The 15,047-nt window shown below is 36.5% G+C and overlaps 1 protein-coding gene across 7 annotated transcripts in view; it reads right to left on the reverse strand.

Annotated features, from left to right (window-relative positions):
- Positions 1-15,047, reverse strand: part of TANC2 (tetratricopeptide repeat, ankyrin repeat and coiled-coil containing 2) — a gene marked incomplete at its 3' end in the record, with an annotated part of 370,267 nt that overhangs the window by 83,415 nt on the left and 271,805 nt on the right. For all 7 annotated transcript variants that reach the window (XM_081933706.1, XM_081933707.1, XM_081933702.1 and 4 more), the window contains 2 exons: positions 8,472-8,703; positions 8,200-8,366 (listed from right to left, as the gene is read on the reverse strand). In XM_081933706.1, coding sequence (XP_081789832.1) covers positions 8,200-8,366; positions 8,472-8,703 — 399 coding nt within the window. The remainder of the gene's footprint in view (positions 1-8,199; positions 8,367-8,471; positions 8,704-15,047) is intronic.

Genomic DNA, 15,047 nt, shown 5'->3' on the forward strand with positions numbered 1-15,047 from the left:
TGGAAATAATGTTAAACCAAAAAAAGGTCTCACTGGTTGTAATATATGCACCTAATGAAGGCCAGGAAAACTTCTATCATAGACTACATAGCATTATTCGAGAGATGGGAAACGAAAATGTTTGTTTACTGGGTGATTTCAATGCTATAGTTGACCCGAAACGGGATTATAAAAGTGGAAAGAAGAGAAAAGGAGCTAGGAGAACTTTGCCAAGGTCATTCTTCCAAATGGCTGAAGAACTTAATCTGTTTGATGTATGGCGAGAAAGATGTCCAGAGGGTAAGCAATATACCTTCTACTTGAATAGACACGAATCCTGGTCAAGGATAGATATGGTATGGCTGCCGGTGGAGCTAATCTCAGAAGTGAAGGAGATAGATATAGAACCCAATCTATGGGCTGACCACAATCCCATGAGGATTATTTGGAAAAAACAAAAGGGCAGTTACCGTTGGTTACTCAATAGATCAATTCTAAAAGACCAGGAATATATTAAAAGAGTCAACCAAGAATTAAGATTCTTCTTCAAAGAAAACAGACCAGGAGACACATCCATACAAAACCTATGGGATACGACTAAGGCATTTATAAGCGGGGTCACAATATCAGCCACAGCCAGGAAGAAAAAAACCGAGAATCTAAAAATAAGAGACCTGAAAGAAAGGTATAGAGATTTAGAGAGTGAACTGTAAAAGAAACCGCAGAACAGAAGTATAAAAGGAAATATGGAACTGATTAAACATGAATTGGCTATATTTGAAAAAGCAAAATTGGCACAATCTATTAAAAAAGCAAAACAAAACTTCTTTGAGAATGCAAATAAATCGGGGCGATGGCTATCCTATAGGTTGAGGAAGCAAAAACAAGAGAACTGGATTAATAAACTACAAGATGAAAAAGGCGAGATCTGCTACCAACTAGAGGAAAAGAAAAAGATTACCCAAGAGTTTTATGAACAATTATATAAAGAAAACCGAGACCATACAAAGGAAGGAATATTACAGTATTTGGAAAAGTCAGATCTGCCAAAGGTACCAGAGGAGATTAAGGACATGTTCAATGAAGACATTAAAACATCAGAGATAACCGAGGCCATACAAAGACAAAAGAATAATAAAGCTGCAGGGCCGGATGGGTTGCCAGCAGAAATTTATAAATAATTCCAGGATATACTTGCCCCAATGTTGTTGGAAGTCTACAACGCTGTGATGAAAGAGGCGAAGACACCATTATCATGGATGGAGGCTAACATTGTACTATTACCTAAGGCGGACACAGACCAGGTGCTTATACAAAACTACAGACCAATATCACTACTAAATGCAGATTACAAAATCTTTGCCTCAATAATAGCAGAAAAAAATTCTTACATCGTTCATCCATACAGATCAAAACGGATTCCTCCCCAGAAGACAAATTAAAAACAATATGAGAATTATGTTGGACATTCTTGAATATTATGAAGTGCATAATGACAAACAGGTTGCATTAATCTTTCTCGATGCCCAAAAGGCATTTGATAATGTCAACTGGGAATTTTTGCACCAACAATTAGAATACATGGATTGTGGGGATAAATTTATAAACACGATCAGAGCAATTTATACAAACCAAAAAGCCAAAGTAACAATCAATGGTGAACTAACACAAAGTATTGTAATCCAGAAAGGTACAAGACAAGGTTGTCCCCTATTCCCCCTGTTGTTTATACTAACCCTAGAAGTACTAGCCAGGAATATACATAAAGAGGTACAGATAAAGGGACTAGAAATTAAAAAGGAGCAATTTAAGTTGCAGGCCTTTGCGGACGATCTAGTGTTTGTGCTAGAAGATCCTATGAAGTCTGGTACGAAACTCATTGAGGAACTGACAGAGTATGGGAAAATAGCGGGTCTAAAGATAAATATGACAAAGACCAAAATGCTGACTAAAAATATGAAATCAAAAGCAAAAGAGGAGTTAACGAAGAAATTGGGTATCCAAATTGTCAAAAAAGTTAAATATCTTGGTATACATTTATCTGCGAGGTGTGTGACCATCAAAGAAGACAATTATACCAATCTGATTAATAAAACTAAGAAGGATCTAGAAAGATGGAAAAACCTACAACTGTCCCTGATGGGCAGGATCGCAATTATAAAAATGGATATATTACCAAAATTCCTTTTCTTATTTCAGAATATACCCATTAAATTAGAAAAAGGTGTCTTCAAAGATTTGAATCAATTGGTTTCGAAATTTATCTGGCAGGTAAGGAAACCAAGAATAAAACTTAATGCTATGCAAGACACTAAAGAAAAGGGAGGATTTGGGGTACCAGATTGGGAACTCTATTATACTGCGGCCATATTAACATGGCTAAGGGAATGGATAATGCTGAGAAATAAAAGATTACTCAAATTGGAAGGTCATGACCTCCAAGCAGGCTGGCATGCCTTCCTTTGGTATGAAAAAGGATCTGCACACAAATATTTTAGTAGGCATTACATTAGACAATCTCTGTTAATAATATGAAACAAAATTAAACATGACCACTATACCAAAATACCTATTTGGCTATCTACGATGGAAGCATACATACACCCAAATTTAATTAACGTGGAAAATATAGTCACATATAAAGAGCTATTGAACGGGCAGGGGGAGATCAAAACTAGATCAGAATTGACATCACAAGGAATACAAGTAGAATGGTGGCCTTATTTACAGATACAATCAAGGTATGCACAGGATAGGAATAACGAAGGTATTGCCAAAGACTATACAATATTAGATAAACTGTTGATACAGATAAAAAACAGACTGATCAAAGTGCTGTATAGATTTTTGTTGGAATATAAACTAGAGGAAGAACATGTCAAAGAAACCATGGTCGCCTGGGCGAAAAATTTCGGTTACAATGTGGAATTGGCTAAGTGGGAAAAACTTTGGATACTTAATCAGAAATTAACATTGGCTACGGCGTATAAAGAAAATCTTTACAAGATGTTCTACAGATGGCATCTCCCGCCAGCACGGCTTTCTAAAATGTTTAAAAATCTGGCCCCAAATTGTTGGAAGTGTAAAAAAACACCAGGCACTTTCTATCATATGTGGTGGACGTGCAATGAGGCAAAAAATATTGGAAAATGATTCAATCATGGTTAGAACAAATGGTGGGAGAACAAATTATGTTTAAACCAGAAACCTTTCTCCTAGGCATAATACTGGAGGGGTTTAAGAAAGATACACTCTATCTAATCATACATATACTAACTGCAGCGCGCATAACCTATGCACAGCATTGGAAAAAAGAAAATACACCATCAGAGCTAGATATAATCAGAAAAGTGTTGACCTGTGCAGAAGCAGATAGGCTCACTTTGGAACTTAAAAATAAAGGGGAATCAGAATATTTTGAGGTATGGAATAGATTTTATGATTGGTATAAGTTAAGATGACAAGACTGGAGCAAATGTATATATTGTGATCAAACAGAAGGACAGACAATGTATTAAGTAGATTAACTGTTAATGGTTGAAACTAGCTGTACATAATGTGAATATACGATCACTCTGACTCCGTGGCATTGCATTGTTTTAAATGTAATATATATACCTGCCTGCATGGTTTTCTGTGATGAGCCAAACAACCACCCTCTTGTAGGGAACAATTCAACAAATCTAGTTCAGTGGATAAAGCTATGACATTATAAAATAAATATGTGCAATTTGAGGATATTTTGGAGAAAGCAGAAGCAGAAAAGCTGCCCCACAAAGATCCCATGAGTGTGACATACATTTGGTCTTTGAGGCCCATATTCTGGTAGGGGTACTACATTCCCTCTGTGAGTTTTTTCAATTAAAATCTAAAACAGGGATTTATACGGCTACCAATCTCTCTTACCACTGTTCCTGTTTGTTAAAAAGAAGTATGGGGAACTACCTTTATTCAATAACTACTGGGCTTTAATTTGAATCGGCATTTGCAATCTTTATTCCCTGCCACTTATTTTGGCTAATTGAAGTGGTCACATTTCAATCTTTCCATAGGGCTTCCGAGAAGCAAAGTCAATGGGAAAGCCATTTAATTATCATTTGATTTGCCTAACAACTATGGTGATTTACTAAACCACCATAGCAAAAGGGTTGTAGAACTGGGTGCAACTCATTTAATGATGGTTATGGACAAGTCCCTTTGGAATTTGACAAGCAGACAATATACATGAATTTTATATGTCCTTACTATGGCTAAAGACCAACATTGCAGAATTGGAAAGATAAATGTATGACCTCTTTTATTCAATGTATTGAAATCTGATTGCTCTTGTCATTTATAAGCAGATTGCCTGTAGACATAGACCTTATGTAGACTAGTATAATAAAATATGGGACTCATTTTTGAACAGAACATGGTAGGTTAAATATTAAAAATATACAAGTACTTATATAGTGTTTGCATTGTTATAACATCCTTTTCCTTCATTATATTTCTTTTATTGTTTTGTTAAATCACTTATATGTTTTCTCTCTCTTCTTTTTAACATTTACCATTGTTAACAAAATACATTATCTTTGTGTTTTGCTCTTTTTCTTTTTTCTCAATGATTAAAAGGAATTTAAAAAATAAAAATCAAAGCTGGATCTCTAAAGAGATTTAATGTGAATTTGTGAAGGCGGGGAATAGCTACAATCAAGATGAATATTCTACTAAGGTTATTATCTATTTCAAACAATTCCGATATGGCTGGGGGGAAAATACTTTGAAGATCTGAATAAATTAATTATAAAACATATTTGGCAAGGGGAAAAAAATTAAGGAGGTATTGGACTACAAAATTAGGAATTATATTACCAGGCAGCAATGTTGATGTGGATGAAAGAATGGGTTGTATTGAGAAATACAAGATTATTGACACTGGTGGGACATGACCTGCAATTGGGATGGCATTCCTTTTTATGATATGAAAAAAATGTTTTACTATTATTTGGGAGAAAGTTAGAGAGCAACATTACTTAAAGATACCAGTCTGGCTTTCAACGATGAAAGCGTTAATACATCCAAATATTATGAATAGAGGAAACATTGTGAGATATAAGATATACTGACTGAAAAAGGGGAGCTTAAAACTAAACAAGATCTAGAAAAACAAGAAACCAATATGGATTGGTATACACAATTGCAAATACAATCTAGGTATGAAAAATTATATGGTTTTTATATGGAATTGACAGAATTAGGTAAGATATTAACAGGAACAGAAGAAAGGATGATAAAAAACTATATAGCTATTTACTATTAAATTAGAAGAAGAACAAGTGAAAGAAACAATTATAGCTTGGGCTAAAAACTTTGATTATATGATAGAACTAGCTAAATGGCAGCAACTATGGGATAGAAATTATAAATTAACAATGTCAACTGCATATAAGAGAATTTATATAAGATGTTTTATACATGGCATTGGCCACTGCCAAGACTGGCGAAGATGTTTAAAGACAAATCAGCTAAATGTTCAAATTACCACCAGACACTGGGCTCATACTATCATGTGTGGAGGACCTGCACAGAAGCAAAAAAATATTGAACTAAAATATATACGTGACTGGAAAAGATGATACAACAACATATTGACTTAAAACCTGAAATATTTTTTGCTGGGGATTTTACCAGAAAATTATAGCAAAGAAAATGTATGTTTGATTATTCATGTTATAACAGCAGCTAGGACTGTATTTGCACAAAATTGGAAAAGTGAAGAGATCCCTACAGAGAAGAATGTGATTAGGAAAATATTAGAATGTTGAGAAATGAACAGATTGACACTGGCTATCAAAGAAAAACAACAAATTGATTATTATACAATTTGGAAATCTTTTTGCTGGTGGTTAGAGAATAGACATAAAAATTAATAGTAAAACAAGTTATCTAAAGTATAGAAAATGTATTAATAGTTAATATAACTAATAGAGTTAAATAAATTACAATGTGATTGTTATAATATTAGATACTTAAGGTATTGGAAATTAAGCTAAAATGGGATTAAATAATGAATAAGATTGCATATTTTAATGTTGGCACAAAATATTTGTACCCAGATGACACATTGGTTAATGGAAAATGGATTGTGTATATAATAAAATTAAAATAATTTAAGATAGCATTTCAGACCAAATATGGACACTATGAATATCTGTAACGTGCCCAACATCTATAACCAACATCCATAAACTTGGATGATAAATTGATTTCTTCAGAGAGGCACCAAGTCTATGAAGATCATGTGAGTCATTCCACAATGCACTTGTGAACATTCTCTTTTTGTCAAGCTTGAGAGGTGTGCCTTTGGCCTAACAAAGCTATAATGTCTAGGATACTCAGTATCCATAGCTGGAATTGCCATTGAATCCAACAAGATCCAAAGAGTTAGCTCTGCAAAGGAATAAAAAAAATAGACAAGGCTTCTTGAGAATTGCAGATTATAATAAGCTTATTATAAGTTCATTCCTGAAGTTCAGGAAATGTGCTTGGGCATAGAGCCCATTCCCAAAATGCTGCCTGATTTGTTACAGTAGGTCAATAGATTGAGTCATGTTGAACCTCTCTCTGGGATCATATGAGGGAAGAGGTGAATCTCCCTGTGTTCATGTTCTAGCTGGTGAGACAGGACATCATGTAGCTATTAAAAATGTATGTAATCTTGAAGTCAGAGTAAACCACCACTGATTTAGCTTCTTTGATGTCTACAGATCCTTCAGATTGTGGTAGCTGTCATCAAGTTGAAGAGATACTGGTCTTCTTCCACCAAGTGTCTTGATCTTGATCCATCCTGTGTCCCATCAATTCATATTTGTTCCAATATTTCCTTTAAGCCATCACCATCAGTCTGTATCTCCAAGTCTCATAGTTCCGATGAAGAGGGAACTGGAATATGAAATGGACTGCATTCTGAATTTACCTACTATTATCTACCAGCTACTATCATGGATAACTCCATTACTTGATTGACTGAATGGGAATTTAGGTCATTTCTCAGAAGATGCAAATCAGATCTACACAGTGCTTGGTCAACAATTTTACTGCAGAAACCCAAGCATCCAGGTACTGGAGATGGGAGTCATGGATGGGTGACAATTTTGTTATGGACTCAGATTCCCCAGAATCAGAGCCAGGGTCCTCAAGTTGCCAACATCAGGAATTGTCAGATATCATTCATCTAAGGCTGATTCAACAGAAGGTCAGTAGCAGCAGATATGGAAAGAGTCATGAGGAAGAGGTCAAAGATGCAATTACAACTTCAGAAAGCCAGGAAAATATGTTCTGCTCAGCAACTTCAGCAGTAAAGAAAAATGTCAAGTGAGCCATACCTGTATCTGGCTATATAAGAGAAGCCATCAACACTTGTCCTTTCATTGGGAATAACTCATTCACCTTGGATCCGTGTTCCTGCTTTGCTTCTCAGCACTTTGATTGACAGACTAATGTTTTTGTGTTAGACTCTTAGACTGCTGTAGACAATTTGTTTCTCTGAGCCCTTTGACTGAACTCTAAGTTGCTCAACTATCAGCCAAAACTTGGCTTTTTTCTTTCCCCCCTGTTTTTTGTATTATGTGAGTCTGTACTACTAGCTCTGTATTTACCTTTGACTGCACAGCTACTTGAATAGAGTGAATAGAGCAAGCATCCAACAAATAAATATAATAGTATTTTTCACGATACTTGGAAATGAATGAGAAGACTAATAATATGTCCAAAAGGGACCTTGTCTTTTTTAACAAACCTGAATATGTTTACACTGCATCAAATGGTTCTTCTGAGAAACAGAATAATTTCAAGAGCAGTTTATAATGAAACACAGGAAGATAGGCAATCCGGCTATATGGATCAGTAGAATTTTATAGATTGCAGAAAAACTGAATTATAATAGTTATTTATCATGGGAAGGTCACATTTTAGCTTTGGATCTCATATGAATCTAAAAATGATCACATTACATTTACATTTGGTTTCAAACAATGATAGCAGATGTCTATCTTCTTATTTTTTCTAAGAGATCAACAAATTACACATAGTATCTCTTTTATCAGGATCATAATGTTATTTCTATATTTCACATACCTCTTGACCAAGGCACATACTTACTATGGAAATGGGCATAAATCCCCCCTTCCACAAATAGATGCTCATCACATTAATGATCATATATAGCATAGCTTATACCTGTAGACTTGTTCTAACTGTTACAATTAGCTTCAGCCAGGATGGAAATTTTCCAATGGTTTTGCTGAGAAATGATACAATTGTATCCCCATAATCTGGTTTGTGAAATTCAGCTTCATTTAAGCCATCAATCAATATGATGAAGTCTTCATTTGGGATCTTCCGTTCTAGAGTTTGTGAGAGGGACATAGAAAAATATATGCAAAATTATATTAGATTATATGTTTTAAGCAATTATGTGGCCATTTATAGTTATGGAATTAATTTCCTACCTTTATGAAGGCTTTCCAAGGGTTCTAGGACTCCCCTCCGGAAAGATGCAAGAGGATCTTGAACACAGGATCGCAAACTAAGCATGCTTTGTAGATGTGGTTCACGCAACAGTTGCTCTCTGTATGCAACAAACTGGGGTGAACGGCAGAGCAAGGCTGCTACATTGTGTACAAATTCCGGCACCAGACAGGTGTAGGCATTATCAGCTTGACAATAGTGATATGCAACAACCTAGAAAATGGGAAGCAAACATCAGTTTCTCAGTACATACATATTAAATAAAAAAATATTTTGTTTCATTCAATCAATTAAGAAGAAAGGTCTGCCAAATATCTGGAACTTAAGAGGATCTAAAAAGAAATATTAAAGACCTAGTGATTCTTATAAACTCTAGATTGTGCCTCTAGTTTTTGGTTCTGTTTTCCATTCAGCTGTACTCTCTTTTATATACCGTATCTCTTAATTTTTTAAATAACCAAATCAGATTTGCTGTGGAGTCAAGTTAAATAATGGAAATAAAGAAATATAAAAATAAGTAAATAAAACTTACAACTCTCAAAACACAAACATCAATAAGTTTAACCTATTCATTGGAAATAGTACTTGGTAAATAGTATAATAAACGGCAACATTTTGTTTTAGATTTCTAAAACTAAGTGACTAAAATATGTAAATATTTCAGGAGACACTAAAGAATAGATAAGCATTGAAGTCCGTCAAAACGCTGTCACCAAATTTTAATATACAAGAGAAAAAATAGAAAGGATTATTTTAAAAACTAAATTTAACTATTTATCTTATTCTGTTTTTATTGCATTGAAATATTAAATCACTTTATTTTATTTTTAAAACAACCTATAAATTATGATTTACTGCAGCTGCATAAATTTAATATATTTCCCTTCCACAAATTAATATTTTTGTCATCTAATATAGAAAAGGCTTGGTACTAGAGAACACATTTATGACAGGTTGACTCACAGAGGGCTGTTAATAATCCACAATCCCTTTCCCTACAATCCATACTGTTGCAACCACCCATTGACATGGTGGGGGTGGGTGTACATTTGTAAGAAATCACCACTATATTTCTTTCAGGGACTAATTTTCTTCTCATACCTTATTCCAAAGAGAGAAAGCAGATGTCTGTGGGTTTTTTCCAAGCCCATTTATTTCTCTTGCTTTTTTCTAATGTCAGAACTGCAAGGTATGTTAGGCAATTTCCCAAACAAAATGAAAGTAGCAATATAATAAGTTACAGGTAACTATCATGTTTATTTATATTTCATATTTCTTAACCACCCATCTCTCTTAGAGAGGGGCTCTGGGCATTGAGAAGGGGGCTCTGGGTGGTGTACATATATACTACAGAGAGGGAGCCTCCTCCTTCTGCGCCACTGGTTGTGTAAACAGGAGGGCATTTAGGTCTGGTAGGCCCAGGGGTGCCTTTGAGGTATTAGGTTCATTCCCCATGTTAACTGTGGCCTTGACCTTGAACAAAAGAGGTCTGAACAAGGGAGGTTTAAACAGGCTCGTGAAAGCCTGGGGCTCAGGAATTGACCCCTCATAATCTGAGAGACTCCACTCTCTCTGATCCTCATCTCCTGAAATCAAATCCTTGCTTTGTAGGGATGGAGTGGGGGAGGCTGGCTCCCTGATATTTCTCAAGTCCTTCTGACCCTGGGGTGCCGGGTGTTGGCTATACTCCAGGGCTGAGCTTGATGTCACACCACCCTTCTGATTCCCGTTGAAGAGATGTGACCAGTTCGTGTGTTAGGGATATTAAATGTTCATTTGTTCAGAAATTCTTGAGTTTAGGCTCTCCCCTGGGTGGATACCCACCACTTTGCGGGGAAAGTGGCCTCAGGGCCCATATGCATCTTCCTTAGGTCAGGCTCCTATCCATTCTCTACTGACAGGCTATTTGGTGGGAGGTTAGCTCTATGGTGACCAATTTGGGAGGCTTCAATGACTTTCATCCCTGGCTATCTCTGAGTGCCCTAGGAGATGATTGCCCTAGAGAACTCTGCTAATACTCTTCGCTCAGCCTGTTTTTTTGCCTTTGAAATCTCCTTTTCCAAGACTCTCCCCTTCCTCAAGGCATCCCTTTCCTTAGCTTTAGAAATCTTTTTGCAGCTAAATTCCCACTGTTCACCTTTGCAGCTGCAGAGCTTCTTTGTTCTATCTGGGGATGTGCTAAAAAAACCCTTTTTCCCCCCAGTCACGTGAACCATCTGGTCGTTCTCTGGTGCAGCAATACTCTCCATCCTTTGATGTGCTGGGGATTTACTGGAGCGTTGCTGTGGAAGCAACAGGCTGTCTGCTGAGGAAAGCGCGCCAAATGTTGGTTCTTCTACAAAGAAGCCGGAAATGGCAGCTGGGCTGAGAGAGTCCAATCTCCAGCCCTTTAAATTTTGTGCGGCTGCGGCCAATCTGGCTAGCCAGCACTTTCTTTTAGTGGCTGTGCCTGGAAAATCCACTTCTTTTCTTGTAGCGGCACCAATCATACCTGCTAACTAGCTGGAGCGGCTGCCAGTTAGACTACGTAGCCACTTGTTAGACTAGGTAGGCAGCTGTTTCCTCCTGCTGAAGATTCCTCCTGCCGGAGCTTGTTTCAAGAACCTCTTTCTCTCTCTTTAAATCCCCTCCAGCGACGGTCAGATGGTTTTTTGGCTTTCCGCCTTGGGATTTCTTGCATTGGGCTGTTCCTGACCCTCAGCTGTCTGTCCTGCACTTCCTAGCACGCTACAGCTAACTTTCTCACAAGTAATAGATCTTACTTTTCAGTCAAGTGCTCCAGAAGTGATGCTTCCAAAGTCCCAGCCTTCCATTCCCCTCCGCTGCTCTTAAATCGTTAGGCACTCTGATAATTGAAAGGCTGAAATAGGCTGCTTACTAAATGCTGATAATCTCTCTGACCTGAGAATCCAAAGTAAACACAAAACTTCTTTCTGACTAGCTTAACTACACACGTCTCTCTCGGATGTAAGACTGAATCAAAGTGGGAGTTAGCTAGGAGAGGCATAATAGAAAGTCAAGGGATTCAATCTCTAAAAGGAAAAAGGAGGAGTCACTACCCGTACTTTGGATTCTCACGTCAGCACATTGGAGAATAGAGCTATCTCCCTTCCCTATTAAAAGTTCATAGGGAAACGTTTTTGCTTCTGATTAGTTGCTTGGAAATTATTTTTTCCTGGCTTTGCTGGACTCTCTCATTGTCTAGATCCATTTACAAATGGTTAATTGCAATAAAAGACAAAGAGAGACTTGGCTGGCTCACAAATTTCAGAAAAAAATAGAAATAGAACTTCTTGGGCTTCTTGCACCCAATTCAGTACTGCAGGGTCTGGATAAAGTGGTTTCTTTTTTAATCAAAAATACGAAAATGTGCGAAAATACTAAAGTATGGCTACACACACACACACGCAAGCACGCACGCAACAATATATGCCTTTAGATAGGGGGGGGGAGAATTTGTGTGTGTGTATATGAGTATATGTGCATTTGTGTGAGGAATCTAACAGAAGGAAAGTTTATAAATACAAAGAAATTGTGCATTTGTGACTGTGTGTGAAGAGATTGTTGCCGGTAGCTATGTGTGTAGATATTAAAATATATGCGGAGACCGAAAACTGACGTTGCAGTGACATGACGATCATTCTCGGGGCTCCAAGACTGCCACCGAAATTCCAGCCACAGGATGGTCCAGTCGCAGGACGTCCCAAAGAGATGGTGATAGGAACGGGCATATCCTGCCGATTCCAGAGACACCCGGAAAGTCTCTGGTGATCCAAGGATAGCCCTCTTGCCAGCAGCTAGGAAGCAGCCATTAAGGCTGGCGAAACTGCTGACAGCTTCGGAAGTGAAAGTGCAGGAGAGAGAGCATGTCGTTCATGGTGAGATTTTTACCTTTTTTTCTGATTTATGAGAACATCCTAAATGAAGAGAACTAATCTAAAATAAAGACTGATGAGAGAGAGTAAGCGGATAATATAAGGCTACAGTCAAAGTGAAAGTTTTTTCTTCTTCTTTTTATTGTTGGAAGCCTGACTGGACTTTCTATTTAGTGTAGTGTTAAATGGAGCGGGCTTTTTTCTTTTCCATTTTTCTGCCTTTTACTTTTTGGACTGTTTGATAACTAACTTCTACTGTTCCACTGTTTAAGAGTCTTTTTTATATACAGCGGCTTAAAGTTCATTGTATTATTTTCCTTTTTCTCATTTGGCTTTTTATTTTTTATTTTCTCTTAATAAGGCAGAGGACGCAATACAGAGAGGGAAAGTTTTGGATAAGTAAAACTGCCACCTAGAGGCTTTGAAACTTTGTTTCCATTTTTTGTTTGAATGAATGTTTGGAAAAGGTTGCTCTCCAAGGTTACTGGCTCAGCCAGGACTGAAAGGAGAAGAGTTATTTATATAGGTGCTCACTCTGAAATTTTCAGTCCTTGAAATTCTGCCTGAAGAGAATAGACAACAACTGTAAGAGTAAGCCTGGAGTGATCTTGAAAGGCTTTCATTTTATAAAAGTTTTGAATTTATTTTTCTTTTGTTTAGAGAGCTTTAGCTTTACAAGAAGCCTTGAAACTATTTCTTTTTCTTTCTTTCTTTTTTTGCTGGTGGCAGCGTTTACTTCTTTTTGCTGTGAAGTTAGGTCCTGTATCTGGTTGTTTTCAATTGGATTATGGCATAGAAAAGATTGAAGATTTTTATTCTCTTTTATAGGTTTTTCTTTTTTCTTTTTCCTTTTCACATTTTTGATAGTAGATTTACCTACTGTCTCCATTTTGCTTTCTTGTTTTGGCTTTTTTTCCCATAGAATCTTCTTCCCTTTTTCCTCGGCTTTTTTGTTTTCTTTTTCTTTTACCTTTTTACTTTTTTTTACCTTGGACCACCCCATGCTCATTTTGGATTATAATTGACTTTTTTCCTTCCTTTTTTTCTTTTGTTTAACCTTTGATCACCTTATGGTCACTCTGGATTACAATTGACTTTCATACCAGGTGGATTATAATATAGAAAAATTTGAAGATGAGTAAAAGAATAATAACCACTAGGACAAAGATCAATACAGACAATTTTGCAACAGCAAAAAGAAAAGGGAGAGAAGGCAGTTACCTTAGAGATGATTATGCAAGGAATTCAGAATTTGCAAGTAAAAACAGATACCATCGAAAAGAGAACAGAAAACATGGAAAAAAGAATTGAGATAATAGAACAACGAACGGGAAACATTGAACAATGCCAACGGGCGACACCAAGGAGTAGGGCCTTCTCTGTGATGGGCCCAACCCTCTGGAATGACCTCCCACCCGACATTAGAACCACCACTGACTTCCACTCCTTCCGGCAGAAACTGAAGACACACCTGTTCCGACTGGCTGGTCTGGCATAATTTTTAACGTCTACCTCCTGGCATATATATTTCCTACTGGTTTTTTAGGGGACTTAATTTTATAGGACACTGGGGTTTTAAATTCTGTATATTTTAAATTATTTATTTAGCAATTACAGTTCTGTCTATTTTTATCCTCCTCTTATTTATGTATTTATCCATTTAATAATTTTAATTGTTTAAATTTTATTTATGATGTTTTTGATATGGACTGTACACCGCCCCGAGTCCCTTTTGGGAGAGGGGGCGGTCTAGAAGCGCTAATTAAATAAAAAAATAAAAAAACAACGAACAGAGAACATGGAACAAAAAGCAGTTAAAACTGATGAAAAAATTATAGTATTCAACAAATGTTGATGAAATATGAAGATAGATTACAAAAAAATTGAAGAAAAAGGTGACCAAAGAGAGAAGAAAATTGGGGAGATTGACAATAGACTGTGTGGTCGAAAAAGATAATATTGGAATAGTGAATTGGGAAATAAAAAGGTCAGAATTTTTTTAAGATTCCAAAACATAGAAGAAAAGGTGAAAACCTGTTACAAATAATGATAGAAATCTTGACAAATGTCCTCGAGTTAACCCAAAAGAAGATGGCTGATGCTATAGATGAAGCATTTCGAGTTTATACAAGGTATGCAGCGAGAAATGACTTGCCAAGGGAAGTTCATGTAAGGTTTACCAAGAAAGCAATTGGATGCAAATACTTCAAAAAGCAAGAGACAGAAAACTGGAGTACAAAAGCAAGGAGATTGTAGTTTTGAAGCAAATACCAAGAAGAGTGAGAGAATCGAGAAGAGAATATCAATTTTTGACTAAAATTCTATTCAAAAAAGGTGTTAATTACAGATGGTTGATACCAAAAGGTTTAATGTTTGTATGGCAAGGACAAAGATACAGAATAGATTCAATTGAAAAAGCAGAAGCATTTTTCGAAGAACATCTCAGAGGGAAGGCTGAGGAGACTGGACATAAAGAATCGGTGACAGAATCACGAGCAGTGTCTTCAGCTTCGACTGGAAAAGAAAAAGGAGCAGTAGGAGGGCTCGAAATAGTAGGAGGTGTTGTAGGTAGCTTGGTTATTAGAGAACTACGAGAACCTAGAACCACCAGAGGAATAAATCATATGTATAAAACATAAATATGGAGGAGAAGAAAATGATATCAATTAACATAAATGGACC

The sequence above is a fragment of the Natrix helvetica genome, assembly GCF_964273705.1.
Source record: "Natrix helvetica genome assembly, chromosome: Z".
In the NCBI taxonomy this organism is placed as follows: Eukaryota; Metazoa; Chordata; class Lepidosauria; order Squamata; family Natricidae; genus Natrix; species Natrix helvetica.